Source organism: Pecten maximus, chromosome 9, assembly GCF_902652985.1.
Source record: "Pecten maximus chromosome 9, xPecMax1.1, whole genome shotgun sequence".
Lineage (NCBI taxonomy): Eukaryota > Metazoa > Mollusca > Bivalvia > Pectinida > Pectinidae > Pecten > Pecten maximus.
In genome coordinates, this window is record NC_047023.1 from 24,706,968 (window position 1) to 24,722,431 (window position 15,464).

At 36.2% G+C, this 15,464-nt stretch overlaps 1 protein-coding gene across 3 annotated transcripts in view; it reads left to right on the forward strand.

The window, feature by feature from the left end:
* Positions 1 to 12,352, forward strand: part of LOC117334958 (myogenesis-regulating glycosidase-like) — a 32,721-nt gene extending 20,369 nt beyond the window's left edge. For all 3 annotated transcript variants that reach the window (XM_033894823.1, XM_033894824.1, XM_033894825.1), the window contains exon 3: positions 7,038 to 12,352. In XM_033894823.1, coding sequence (XP_033750714.1) covers positions 7,038 to 8,999 — 1,962 coding nt within the window. In that variant the 3' untranslated portion in view covers positions 9,000 to 12,352. The remainder of the gene's footprint in view (positions 1 to 7,037) is intronic.
* The last annotated feature ends 3,112 nt before the right edge of the window (positions 12,353 to 15,464 follow it).

The following is a 15,464-nucleotide window of genomic DNA, read 5'->3' on the forward strand; positions in this document are numbered from 1 at the left end:
CCCTGTACATAATTATGTATACCCTTAGTCGTGTACTTTACCTTGTATATAATTATGTATACCCTTAGTCGTGTACTTTACCTTGTATATAATTATGTATACCCTTAGTCGTGTACTTTACCTTGTACATAATTATGTATACCCTTAGTCGTGTACTTTACCTTCTACATAATTATGTATATATACCTTAAGTTGTGTAGTTTACCTTATATATGTAATTATGTATACCCTTATTCGTGTTGTTTAACTACCCTGTACATAATTATGTGCTTCAGTTAATTTTGTCACAAATTCATTTGCACAGCAAACAAAACTGATATTAGACGATTACTGTCTGAATAATTATTTAAAATATGAAAATTAACATGATTTGGTGGAGTATATGAGATAAAGAGTCATTACATACATATTTATTAAAATCTCCCTGTAAAGTTTGCTGCATAAAATCATAGATATGATTGGAAATTATTTGAGACCCTGTGTCAGATTTTCATTGGAAACGATAAAAAATATTGGCAATATTGTTAACGAGCTACAACATTCAAGTCAATGGTTACCACAAGCATAAATATATATACATGAGTTCAGATTTGAATAATATATGTCTCCATACTGTTGTGTATCCTGTCCCCGGATAATTATACATTATGATGTCATCATTCGTATAGAGTTTCATCTCACAGAATACACGTACACTGTACCTTAATTAGCTTATATTGATCCAACTCATCAAACCATTGCTTATTTTAACTTGTATCTAACAGGTACAAGTGTTTTGTAAAACAGAAAACAATTCAATTCTAATCTTCTTAATTTGATGAAGAAAGTATTGACCTAAATGAGCATTGTTTTAAAACCAATGAGCACCGTACGAGAGGTTTAATTAGTGAGATGATGTTGAAGTGGTACGTCAGCGTGATTGTGTTTGTAATTCAATAAGTGTGGCCTGTGATATATGGGATATTGACAATTGTTCAACGCCATGTTGGCAAGTCCTACATGGAAAACTACAACCAACATTTGATAACCATTTTAAGGGTGTATGCTATATATATTTATTCACAAAAACCTCCTTCCTGAAGAGTTTCAATTTAATTAAGACATTTTAAGGCAGAAACATATAAAAGAATCATGATCAGCTGTCTTGTATTTCAAATTTGCACTTGTTATTTCCCCACTTCCTTATGTGACTTGTATCAACCATAATACAGTGGAACATCCCAAAACTGATCCTTCTCAAAATCGATCTACACTTGACACTGGTCGAAATATCAATGTACAGAATTGATCCTTCGTTGTTATAGTAATAGAACACTTGGCAATACAACTCCTCTGAATTCCATAAATATACCCATAATTACTTCTGTAAACCCATTTTATTTGCGCGAACATGACAGTGTCCAGTTATACAGTATGTCGTTATGTAGGGGCCGTGGTGGCTGAGTGGTTATATATAATTAAGGTGTCCAGACACTTTGTCACTAGCCCTCCACCTCTGGGTCGCAAGTTCGAAACCCATGTTGGGGCAGTTGCCTGGTACTGACCATATATATAAACCGATGGTTTTTCTCAAGGAATTCCGGCTTTCCTCCTCCTCGAAGACCTGGCATGTCCTTAAATGACCTTGGCTGTTCATAGAACGTTAAAGAAAATAAACCAAAACCATGTAGTTATATTGTCATTTAGATACAATTCGTATCCATGTATATAAATACATTGCGATCCAGGTATTCATATCATCTTATAGACGACTTCCACAATGATCATGTCAGAGTATCGGGCCGACCATCACTGTGCCATTGAAACGTTCTTTTTTAAGAACGCCGATGTGGTGAGTGGTATAAGCTGCGGGTATTTCTGGCTAGGCGATTGGGTTCCGTAGATTGTGAGTTCAAGGCCCGGTCAGGGCACGAGTCAAAAAGTTGGATTTAATAGGACAAGACTTTTTGGATGTACATGTACTTATGTTACTGACACTATTTGCTAGGATTATTTAGGTCGGAATTTCTGAATATTTACTTCTGCCATTTGCTGGGATTATGTAGATCTGAATTAGTCGACACATACTGCCACCATTTGTCTTTATTATCTAGATAGAATTTGTGGACACATACTGCCACCATTTGTCTTTATTATCTAGATAGAATTTGTGGACACTTGCTGTGACCATTTATCAGTATTATCTAGATTAGAATTTGCAGACACTTATACTGCCACCATTCACCAGTATTATAGAGATCAGAATTTACCAGGCCATTGCCAGAAAATAACATGGAAGAGTAGTAGAGTACTACTGAGCAGGAGTGGCCAAAGCTGGGACGGAGAAGTTTGAAGGAAGGGCTTCAATCAGAGATTGAGGCAGGTGGGGGTAGTGTATCAGGGCCTCATGTACCAGTGGCCATATAGAGATTATGAATTTGTGCACACTTACTGCCACCATTCACCAGGATTATGTAGATCAGAATTAGTGCACACTTACTGCCACCATTAACCAGGATTATGTAGATCAGAATTAGTGCACACTTACTGCCACCATTTGCCAGGATTATGTAGATCAGAATTAGTGCACACTTACTGCCACCATTCACCAGGATTATTTAGATCAGAATTAGTGCACACTTACTGCCACCATTCACCAGGATTATGTAGATCAGAATTAGTGCACACTTACTGCCACCATTCACCAGGATTATGTAGATCAGAATTAGTGCACACTTACTGCCACCATTCACCAGGATTATGTAGATCAGAATTAGTGCACACTTACTGCCACCATTTGCCAGGATTATGTAGATCAGAATTTGTGGATACTTACTTCTGCTGTCAGTTTCTGTGATTGACATCCTTACATTATACCTATCTACTGCTGCCCATCAGATACAAGGAGATAATGAAACTTAGTCAAACATAATTTTGATCTGGAAAAGATGAGGTCAACTATTCCTTTGTATGGATTCAAACTTGGATGTATCATAATATATACCTCACATTTTGTGCAGAAATTGGACTATAGTACTTGGTGTATTAAAGAATGCAGTATTGCCTATGTGAGCATTTCATTTCTGTTGGCGAGTTTTATACAGTATCTCAGAATTGAACGTTTAAGAAGACCATTGCTATCTACATGTATAAGTCATGTTCCAGCCCGGTATAATGAGCTCTTTTATATTTTATGAGCATCGTGCATATGTACAGATTTCCACTACAGACTAACCAAGACATTGGAGAGAGATGGACCCACGATGCATTGTAGCATGAATCGTGTGATTTTATAGATTATTTTGTGGTCATGTTTTCCTGGAGTAGATGTAGTGTATACCGACTTGTGCTGGACATATGGTGTTGATTACTGATTGAGTATGAGGAAATCTTTGAGGACTCCCTTTGTCTCTTGGACAAACAAATGATGCTTTACAAATCCATGTGCCATTTTCTGGCTACAACAGCAGTAAGAGGAAGTAAAGATTCCGCTGTTTACAAGTTCCCATAGATCTCTTTTCTGGTGTGTAAATACATTGCGGATAATTATGGAGTACAAGTGATCGGTGGATACGTATTTGGTAGTGTATGAGGAGTACCAGCCTTTGCCATATACATATATATACTTATTCTTGTGATATTATCTAGTCATTTTCTTTGATGAGTCCAGATCCAGAAATTGTGAAATTTTGATATCTGTTGAGGAAAAACGTGTAACTTTATATTTTGTAGTTTTAAATTAGGTATATATAATTGAATCCAGCTTGTCGGATATAACTGTGGAAAAAAATCTATGATACTACGGTATCTGTTATATAATAAGAATAAAGGAAATTATATAATTATCTGTTTTGTCAATAAGATGTAATATATTTGTAAGTATCACTGCCTTATTTCTATGAGAATTTTTTTTTACATTTTTACGTGACTAGATTTCCTATATTGTACCTATAGTTATGTACCATATGTTATATAATGAACCTAGGACCTGACCTCACGGTCGATCAACAACAGCAAGAACAAAGTTAATGTAGTACCAGCCATACATGTGGTACACGTGGTACGAACTGGCCACAAACACCTGTTGATCGTGTATTGTGTCAACTATTGTAAAGACTTAATTGATGGAAGGAATTTTTACTGCTACAAGTAAGATACCTTGCCAATCTTGTGATTGTAAACTCCCTGATGAGTTATTGAACAGAGTGAATCTGGACAGTGGTTAGTACAGGGGAGGAACCGGTACAACATAAACACAGCAGCTGGTGAAAGGAACGAATCAGCTGATCGTGGATTAGGCCATTGGATGGGAGATTCCTTGGATTCATTAGATTATCTTTTAGATTTTTTTTTTTTTTTTGAACTTTTATCCGCAAGTGCACTAGTTCTTCTTGGAGGTGGAGTTTTTGTGAAGTGAACTTAGATTTCTCCATCCATGATGGTAAATGCATTTAATTTACCTTGTATATAATATATTAAGCATTAACATTTACAAACTAGAATGTATTAATTTGTCTTTAGAAGCCAATGGAAAATTGATGGGACCTTATATATGGGAATATTGATCTCCTTCTTATCTTTTTAAAATTGTTAGAAATTTTTACCAGACCATGTAACATTAACTGTACATGGCAGGTCCGACAGGATCTACCAAGGCTTCACTGGTAACCGTTAATGGGATGGTAGTGCAGCTTGTTGTTGGATATCTTTATATTTTATACTTTTTCTTCAGAAAATATGGATTCCTAATGTTGCTCTGTAGTATCAACCAGTGTCTCAAGAATCAAAGTACAGCAATTATGTACCACAATAGGATCGATCACTACACTGAGTTCTGGACAGATAAGACAGCCCAGGAAAGACTTTACAATCAATAAGTTGTCAGACAATGGTTAAATGTAAAACTTGTGAAGTAGGAGTAAAATGTAAAACTAGTGATATAGGGGTAAAATGTAAAACTAGTGATGTAGGGGTTAAATATAAAACTAGTGATGTAGGGGTAAAATGTAAAGCTTGTGAAGATGGGGTAAAATGTAAAACTAGTGATGTAGGGGTAAAATGTAAAACTAGTGATGTAGGGGTAAAATGTAAAACTAGTGATGTAGGGGTAAAATGTAAAACTAGTGATGTAGGGATAAAATGTAAAACTATTGATATAGGGGAAAATGTAAAAGTTGTGATGTAGGGGTTAAATGTAAAACTAGTGAAGTAGGGGTTAAATGTAAAACTAGTGATGTAGGGGTTAAATATAAAACTAGTGATGTAGGGGTTAAATATAAAACTAGTGATGTAGGGGTTAGATATAAAACTGGTGATGTAGGGTATGTAGGCCGGGGTTAAGTCTGTAAAACAAGTGAGTTAGGGGTAACAAGTGTGTTATGTAAAATGTGCTTATAAAATTGTTTTAATTGCACACGACACATGTATGAAGTTTATTTTGGAATCGCATTGAATTTCAAGCTACACAGATATACATAGTATCCTTATAAATATGTGTACAGAGATGAATATCTTTATAAACTGTAGCCCCAGGATTTGTGATGTATTACTACAGGTCAGTAACACATGTACATTGGGTAAACTGGGATGGGCTACTTCATACCTCTGTTTACAGTATTTATAACATGAAGGCTCAGTGAACAACCCCACACGTAATTTAAAATGCCAACAGTAAGTTTCTACTTTTTTTGTCCAGATTTGATAAAATATTCACATCTCACCATTAGGATGTTGGAATTTGTACCTGACCGTGAGATGGGATCTTGAAATATTTAGATAGATATGCATATATCTGAGCAGTCCTTTTATCTGGTGGAAGGAAATGAAAAAGCAGATAGAGAAGTGTCTATATATATGAGGATACTACTGTTCTTTAATTGAAAACCCCGACTAATTTTAGGGCTACTAGGGTATACATAAAGTTACAAGTGATAATGAGGTGTTTAACTCCTACTGATGTACAGTTGTTTGGGCTTTGATATGTACTTCATCCTATGGATCATGTTATTTACTCTGGTGACACATTAATTTAGTATATGCTTTCATATACAAGTGTACTTGATACTTGATACTTATTGATACTGAAATTATCATGTTTTACAGATTAGCATGTAATATGCCTTGGAAACCTTTGGTAATATTTCAGAACTCAGGGTGGTAATGTTTCAGAACTCAGGGTGGTAGTGTTTCAGAACTCAGGGTGGTTACATAGTGTTTCAGAACTCAGGGTGGTAATGTTTCAGAACTCTTTAAAATGATGACATCAAGGAATCAAAAGTTTAACATAATATAAAATGACTAGAAAAGTAGTCATGATTTAACATATATGTATACAATCTGTCCACTTTAACAGGGGCCGCGGTGGCCGAGTGGTTAAGGTGTCCCGACACTTTAACGCTAGCCTTCCACCTCTGGGTTGCGAGTTCGAAACCTACGTTGGGCAGTTGCCAGGTACTGACCGTAGGCCGGTGGTTTTTCTCCGGGTACTCCGGCTTTCCTCCACCTCCAAAACCTGGCATGTCCTTAAATGACCCTGGCTGTTAATAGGACGTTAAACAAAAACAAACAGAAACCACTTTAACATTTGTACCTATATTTTTTGGTGGTAGTTCTGTTAATTGCTGCCTATTTTTTAGCTATACAGTCTTGTCAATGTATTGGTCCCTCCACCCACCCACGCTAGGTACTGGGGGGGAGTGGGACTATAGTTTTTTGTTTTGTCTGTCGTCTTTCCATCCCTTTGCACATTATCTTGTCGGGGCTCTATCTTCTACATAGCTTGACACTAGAACTTCATACTTCAGGTATGGATTCACCTAGATGAGGCAATGTGTTATGTGTCCAAAGTAGGTCACTTTGACCTACATTTTGACCTTTGACCTGCATCAAACGAAATGATGGTGTGAGAAATATCTCCTATGTTACATGTCATTATAACTTCAAATCTTGGTAGGATTTCAAATTATTTATTTCAAATTATCATTCATGCATTCTTGGCATATAATTTCACACCTGGTGGGGGACTGTCATTCCCTAATTGTCTTGTTTTGTTTTTGCAGGAGCCTCCAAACGATGGTAAGAAGTCAAACATAAAGAGAAGAATTCTCAAGGTGATTGTGACGAGCATGTTCATATTTATGGCTGTTGGTGTCATAGTCATTTGGAGTCTTCACGATGCAAGTGGCAAAGACTATTCAGATCTTCAATTTGAAATTGATGGAGAGTTTCTGACTGTTGTTGGTAAACGTTTAGACGAGGTAACCATCACAGCACATTTAGGTGGAGAAATATTCGCAGGACGTTTGACTGAAAAATGTCCTAACCGAGATAAAAACAAGAAAGGGCGGTGCATATCATGGGACGATGGAAACATGGTGGATATGACGCCATTTAATATTGATGATATTGTCTGTTACAATGTTTCTTGGATTAATCCTATAAATGTCTACCCCAAGGACTGCTTCGAAATGGACATTGGTCACTGGTACAACATGCTGCCAGGGCCCTGGCCAATCACAGCTCAGAGGAAAACAGCTCTCAGTAGGTTTGGCCATAACGAGAAGAACGGTATGAATGTTATAGATTATTACTTCCTGTCATCAGAAGGTGTCGCAATATACCTTCCTGGAGATGGGCCATATCAGCTGAGCTGGAATGAAAGTGCCAATCATATGATGTGTATAGCTCCAGCTCTCAATGGAATGGAGGAAAGAAAAAATCTCAATTATTTTACCTGTCAGGGTTATGATGTCAAGGCCACTCATCTCGCCATGAGTAAAAAATTCCACTTGCATGCCCCCCGAAATCTGTCGGAGCAGGTTAAGTACACAGACAACTTCCTGTGGTCTGCTGAAACAGAGGGTTCCCAAGAATTTTATGGTGATCAACTCATCACATTTAAAAACTTTCTGCAATCATCCAATTTTGAGTGCAATGTTTTGGAACTTGATACTCATTGGCAACAGGAGTTAGGTGATCTCAAGTTTAATAAAGCAATATTTTCAGGTATCGGTTCAGCCATTTCTATGCTTTCCACTGACTGTGATTTTATGTTGAATCTCAGTCCACTCTGCTCTTTGAATTCACCTTCTTTCAGTATTGGAATCAAGAACAATTACTTTTTGATTGACGCATTATCTCTGGGTGCCAAAGTGCTCACACACAGTAATACTCAGGTGGCTCTCTGGGACATCAATAATGACGATTTCTCAGCCTGGTTTTCTGATGCAATTTCAAACATTTCTACAACATATGGTATAAGAAATTTCAAATTTTTGCCAATACCTCAGACGTTTATGGTGAGACATTCCAATGGATCTGATTTGTTAGACCATGACATGTATGGAAAGTGGCTAGATCTGTTAGGTATTGTGAGTGAAAATCTCATCACAAAGGGAACGTTCAGATCACAAGACAAACATGCATTCCTAGAAGTATCGGCTGACTTTGTGACAAATGAAAACAATGCCAGCTGTATCAAGGAATCTCTGTCTGAAGCGCTGACTTTGGGCCTGTATGGATATCCGTACATATTGTCATCAGCAAAAGGCAATATTAATTTAGACAATGACACAACTGATTCCTTTATCAGATGGCTTCAGTTATCCATCTTCTTTCCAGCAATTAAAGTTCCATCAAACATCCAGTTCTCAGGAGAAGATGTCATCTCGCATGCTCAAAATCTTTCTCAGTTTAGACAAAACTTTGTAATACCCATCCTGGAGGAGCTACGAACAAAGGTGTCGGAGGTGATGCCATTTCTACGGCCGCTATGGTGGTTGGATCCACAGGATCAGGACACATACAGTATAGGGAATGAGTTCCTTTTAGGGGACAGGGTTCTGGTGGCCCCTGTCTTGTGTTCTGGGGTCAGGAAAAGGAATATTTACCTGCCAAAGGGTAGTTGGTTAGACCCTATGCATGGAATTGAATACTCTGGGGGAGAGTGGCTAACAAACTTCCCTGTCAACCAATTCCAAATTCCTTACTTTGTGTTGCAGGAGAACAACGAATCTGTGTAAGCGTCCTGATTTTAAGTCGCTTTATCCTGAACAAACCTCAGTAGAATCCAATCCATCAGAATGTAGTATGACATCATATAATTTGCATTCTTGAAAAAATTCCTTTAAAATACACTTTCTGTGATCTTTTGTTACTTATATCTTGTTTCTTATAAACTATGTAGCAAGCATCGTATATGTGATATATGTACATCAATCATTCAAGCTTGTCCATACTAAGTTTGCAATGAGAAACCTGTTAAAATATTAGCTGTTTCCTATTTACTCTGATAGGCAAAATAATCTCTTAGGCTCATTCAGTAGAGCATAGTCTAACAAGCCTCGGTTCTCAGGTTGGATCCCGAGTGGAGACACTAAAAACAGTTTACCTCTGTCTAATTCTGTAAATCCGATCATATTTAAATATGAAAGATATAGTTTGTGAATATAAAGTCAACGGACAGATTCTAAAAATATCTACTTGTCCAATCTATAATTTCCCAGCAATATATTGCTCTCAGCCCGACATAGAATGTACTGACCTTGGTGTCAGACTTTTGAGTATTAGATGTATACAACCCTACATTTAAGCAACTCTTAAGTGATTGGCTCTGCATTGTTAAGTCATCTTAAAACATGACTAGTTTCACGCACAGGGACTTGGTACAAATTCCTAATCACAAAGTCTGTAATTGTGTATTAAATAAAACACATAATATGGACGTGGAGGTTGTGCCAAGTCCCTGTGATTTCACAAACATACTGTTTTTATCCTGAGCACCCTGGGGGCCAACAACCTCTGACTCCAAGTAGGGGGTGGGCTTATTACAGTTAGCATTAATTGGTAGTTCTGTTGGACAGTAATATGTATGGATGGGCATTTTACTAGAAGTGGTGGGCCCATTGAAATTGTAATAGAAATAACATTAATCCTGTAATCTGTGTTTGGGATAGTAAACTTTTTTCTTTCTCTTTTAATTATTAATTTTTACTTTAAAATTATAATATGTAAGTTATTATGTAGGAATGAATTGGTGTTAAAACATTCAATAAGATTTACATATAGATAGGTTGAAAGTATATGTTTTATTATCTTTTTGATCCAACTAGGAATTTTTAGATTTTTTTCATCCATTTATTCACCAGCTGATGTACTGGGTATGTTTTGTGCGTTATTGATATACTGGTATATATATATGCATTATGAGATAGTACACACATTTATTTTGTGGATTTGTTGTAAAATTCAGATTTATCATGGTTGGTGACACAATGACATGAACATGTTACATATTTATTAAACCATCTGTTGTATTGTTATTATTCTACTTAAATCATGAATAATTAATGTCTTCAAAAAGACTTTTTCCTCAGAAGACATACATGTATATAGGTATGTAGATACTGAGAATGTACATATCTATTGACACATTTAGTGCACAGATTCCTTAGCAACTCTGAGTTCAGTGTTTTATATATTAATTATAATTATCTGTCTTCATAGTATACAATGTTTGTATGTTATAGAGTATATAACACAGGGGCTTGGCACAGATCACCGATCCCTTGTTGCAAACATGCATGTTTTTAAGTACCTGTGATGGTTCAAGAACTGCCAAGTGCCTGTGATATATAATATGTTTGGCAGGGAGAAGTGAAGGCATTTAGAACAGATATATTCTGAGGAAATGTTTGCTATGTTATTTAGATAATACTATCCATTTTGAAAACTGAATCATGTTGTAGACCTAGGCTGAGATTTTTACAGTTGTGTTAAATTAGATTGATATTGATGAGTTATAACAATGTCTATTGGATATGATCTACATCTGTACAATGCTCTTCTTTCTACTGTACATGGGGTACGGTGGTTCATTACTGACCCAAGTTTGGGTATTAAAAAGATAGATGTAGCATGTCTGTTTATTAATTAGTCCCTTACTGGTATAACCGGGGGGACTGTAGTTTTAATTCCTCACCATCTGTTTTTGGTTTGATTTGTTGCTTCATTCCTTGAGCAGTTTTGATCAAACTTCACAATGATCAAGGACCATAATATCTTTCATATTTGAATATTATGTTCTGTATCAATGAAAGAAAATGTTAAAATGTTTAATTTTTCTTTTAATTTATAGGCAAAGACCTATTCAGAGGTCTGTTACCTTATGTCATCACCTTTCTGTTCAATCATGCTCAACCAGACTCTTCTAGTTCTGCCTCCTTTTGTTCGCATATGCGTCAAACGCAATTGTGACCCTATATTTGATTTGTGTAATTCATTTGCTTCCAGAATGTATGATTATTGTCATGCAGGTATTCTCACTGCTACAATTTTATTGTACAATGTAATTGGACTGTGCACAGGGATTTTCCAGTAAGAAAATGTACAAAATTGACCTGTCAACCACACATAAATGATAGTAGATTATGAATTCATACTGTTAATGGACAGATTAGGTGCCAAATATTGAGACTTTTATTGATGGAATTCGATTTTCCTATTGTTAATGTTTGTTGAAATGTATGATCATTTAGTTTTTGTGATGATGATCACGATGTTTAAACACATGCAGTGACAAATTCCTGACCCCAGCGTCCATTAAATGTGTTATCACACCTATTAGCCCAAGTTTCCTCTGACCCAGATAGATTGCTGCCTGGGCTAAACACAAATATGTTGAAAATGAAATTTCCTTGTCAGTGCTGTACTGGGCTCAGAAATGTCTTGATCTCAAGTTCTAGAGCTGACCATTGTTGTGTTGACATGGTACCTTAACTGATTTGCTGAATAATTTCAATGATATTCGTTATTCATTATTTAATTACTATACCTGTACATTAGAATCAATATTGAGCCCATCTGGAGTTCTTTGTACAGAGTAATAAGATATTGTACCTATAAGTTACTTAGCGTGTAGGTACCACTGGTGCTTGCATATAAAATGTTACCTGGTGATAGTACAAGTACTTTCCACAGTAACCAAACCCCTGCTATTTCTAAAAGGTTTTAAAATTAACCTTATATGTGCAAGCTAGTGCCTGATGTAGGTACCAGAGGTAGGTAAATCCTAAAGATAATTTTTTTCAAGAGATTCTAATTGATTTGCATTTTCAAGAATAGATTAAAATGTTGAAAATAACATTTATAGAAAAAAATGATGATTTGTTACAAAATATCCATGAAAAAAAGTATCCTTTTTGAAGCAAAACTTTTAGTAAAACCCTGAAAATTTGAAGCATCTGAAAAATCCTACCTCCCCTTGGCTACTGTATGTTAACTGTACAATTTGGTTTGTTTGGTTTGTTTTTGTTTAACGTCCTATTAACAGCCAGGGTCATTTAAGGACATGCCAGGTTTTGGAGGTGGAGGAAAGCCGGAGTACCCGGAGAAAAACCACTGGCCTACGGTCAGTACCTGGCAACTGCCCCATGTAGGTTTCGAACTCCCAACCCAGAGGTGGAGGGCTAGTGTTAAAGTGTCAGGACACCTTAACCACTCGGCCACCGCGGTCCCAGGTGCGGCCCCTTAACTGTACAAGATCAGGCTTTCATATCTTATGTGTGTTATTTGGGACAACACCTTTCCATTGGTACTGCATTAACGGACCTGCTGACCTTCACTGTGACCTTTGACCTACATTAAAAAACTAATTCTGAATTTCAACCCACTAGGCGAGCTGTCTTCTGACAACTCTTGTTTTGCAACATGTTGAAAATGATTTTATAATATGACTTAGGTTCTGCTCACTCTGCATAACAAAGTGCACTAAAAGGTAAAGATATAGAGATGTCCAATATATAGAGGATATTGAATGGTTTCCCGTTTAATATATCATATATTTCACGAGTATGACAGAATATCAAAAACGGAAAACTTATATTTTCACTCCAAAATCTTATATTTTCACTGCTCATAGCTGCAGTGAAAATATAAGTTTTATTATTTTAATAAATTTCTATATTTCACTGGCAAAAATGCAATAAATGCCAATAAAATAGTGGCCATGTGTGTATTGAATTTTTATCTCTGAAAGATTAAAATTAAATCAGCTGGAAATACGGTTTTGAAATAAAGATCTTTGCAGTACTTATAAAATTGAATATTAATTATGATATTAAGTATTAAATTAATATTTATACCTTTTCATGTACACAAGTTATTTGGAGATTTTTCATTGTGCTCATCAGAATGAACTTTTACAATCAATATACCGTACACAAACTTATTGGAAACCTCTTAGTACTCTCCCATAAATAAAGCTTATCTGGAGGCCAACATTGATTTTTTTTACATAGAAAAATTGCAACCAGGAATAGAATGTTTTTATTTGAGGTCATGTACACCTGGACAAATGGTCTCTGTGTTACATTACAATGATTTTGTATACAGTAACTATCCTCTACCCAAGGACTGGTTTGGGGATCTGTGTTACATTACAATGATTTTGTATACAGTAACTATCCTTTACCCAAGGACTGGTTTGGGGATCTGTGTTACATTACAATGATTTTGTATACAGTAACTATCCTTTACCCAAGGACTGGTTTGGGGATCTGTGTTACATTACAATGATTTTGTATACAGTAACTATCCTCTACCCAAGGACTGGTTTGGGGATCTGTGTTACATTACAATGATTTTGTATACAGTAACTATCCTCTACCCAAGGACTGGTTTGGGGATCTGTGTTACATTACAATGATTTTGTATACAGTAACTATCCTTTACCCAAGGACTGGTTTGGGGATCTGTGTTACATTACAATGATTTTGTATACAGTAACTATCCTTTACCCAAGGACTGGTTTGGGGATCTGTGTTACATTACAATGATTTTGTATACAGTAACTATCCTTTACCCAAGGACTGGTTTGGAGATCTGTGTTACATTACAATGATTTTGTATACAGTAACTATACTTTACCCAAGGACTGGTTTGGAGATCTGTGTTACATTACAATGATTTTATATACAGTAACTATCCTTTACCCAAGGACTGGTTTGGGGATCTGTGTTACATTACAATGATTTTATATACAGTAACTATGCTCTACCCAAGGACTGGTTTGGGGATCTGTGTTACATTACAATGATTTTATATACAGTAACTATCCTTTACCCAAGGACTGGTTTGGGGATCTGTGTTACATTACAATGATTTTGTATACAGTAACTATCCTCTACCCAAGGACTGGTTTGGGGATCTGTGTTACATTACAATGATTTTGTATACAGTAACTATCCTTTACCCAAGGACTGGTTTGGGGATCTGTGTTACATTACAATGATTTTGTATACAGTAACTATACTTTACCCAAGGACTGGTTTGGGGATCTGTGTTACATTACAATGATTTTGTATACAGTAACTATCCTCTACCCAAGGACTGGTTTGGGGATCTGTGTTACATTACAATGATTTTGTATACAGTAACTATCCTCTACCCAAGGACTGGTTTGGGGATCTGTGTTACATTACAATGATTTTGTATACAGTATGTATCCTCTACCCAAGGACTGGTTTGGAGATCTGTGTTACATTACAATGATTTTATATACAGTAACTATCCTTTACCCAAGGACTGGTTTGGGGATCTGTGTTACATTACAATGATTTTGTATACAGTAACTATCCTCTACCCAAGGACTGGTTTGGGGATCTGTGTTACATTACAATGATTTTGTATACAGTATGTATCCTCTACCCAAGGACTGGTTTGGAGATCTGTGTTACATTACAATGATTTTATATACAGTAACTATCCTTTACCCAAGGACTGGTTTGGGGATCTGTGTTACATTACAATGATTTTGTATACAGTATGTATCCTCTACCCAAGGACTGGTTTGGAGATCTGTGTTACATTACAATGATTTTATATACAGTAACTATCCTCTACCCAAGGACTGGTTTGGAGATCTGTGTTACATTACAATGATTTTATATACAGTAACTATCCTTTACCCAAGGACTGGTTTGGGGATCTGTGTTACATTACAATGATTTTGTATACAGTAACTATCCTTTACCCAAGGACTGGTTTGGGGATCTGTGTTACATTACAATGATTTGTATACAGTAACTATCCTTTACCCAAGGACTGGTTTGGGGATCTGTGTTACATTACAATGATTTTGTATACAGTAACTATCCTTTACCCAAGGACTGGTTTGGGGATCTGTGTTACATTACAATGATTTTGTATACAGTAACTATCATCCACGTCCCAAGGACTGGTTTGGGGATCTGTGTTACATTACAATGATTTTGTATACAGTAACTATCCTTTACCCAAGGACTGGTTTGGGGATCTGTGTTACAGTACAATGATTTTATATACAGTAACTATCCTTTACCCAAGGACTGGTTTGGAGATCTGTGTTACATTACAATGATTTTGTATACAGTAACTATCCTCTACCCAAGGACTGGTTTGGGGATCTGTGTTACATTACAATGATTTTGTATACAGTAACTATCCTCTAC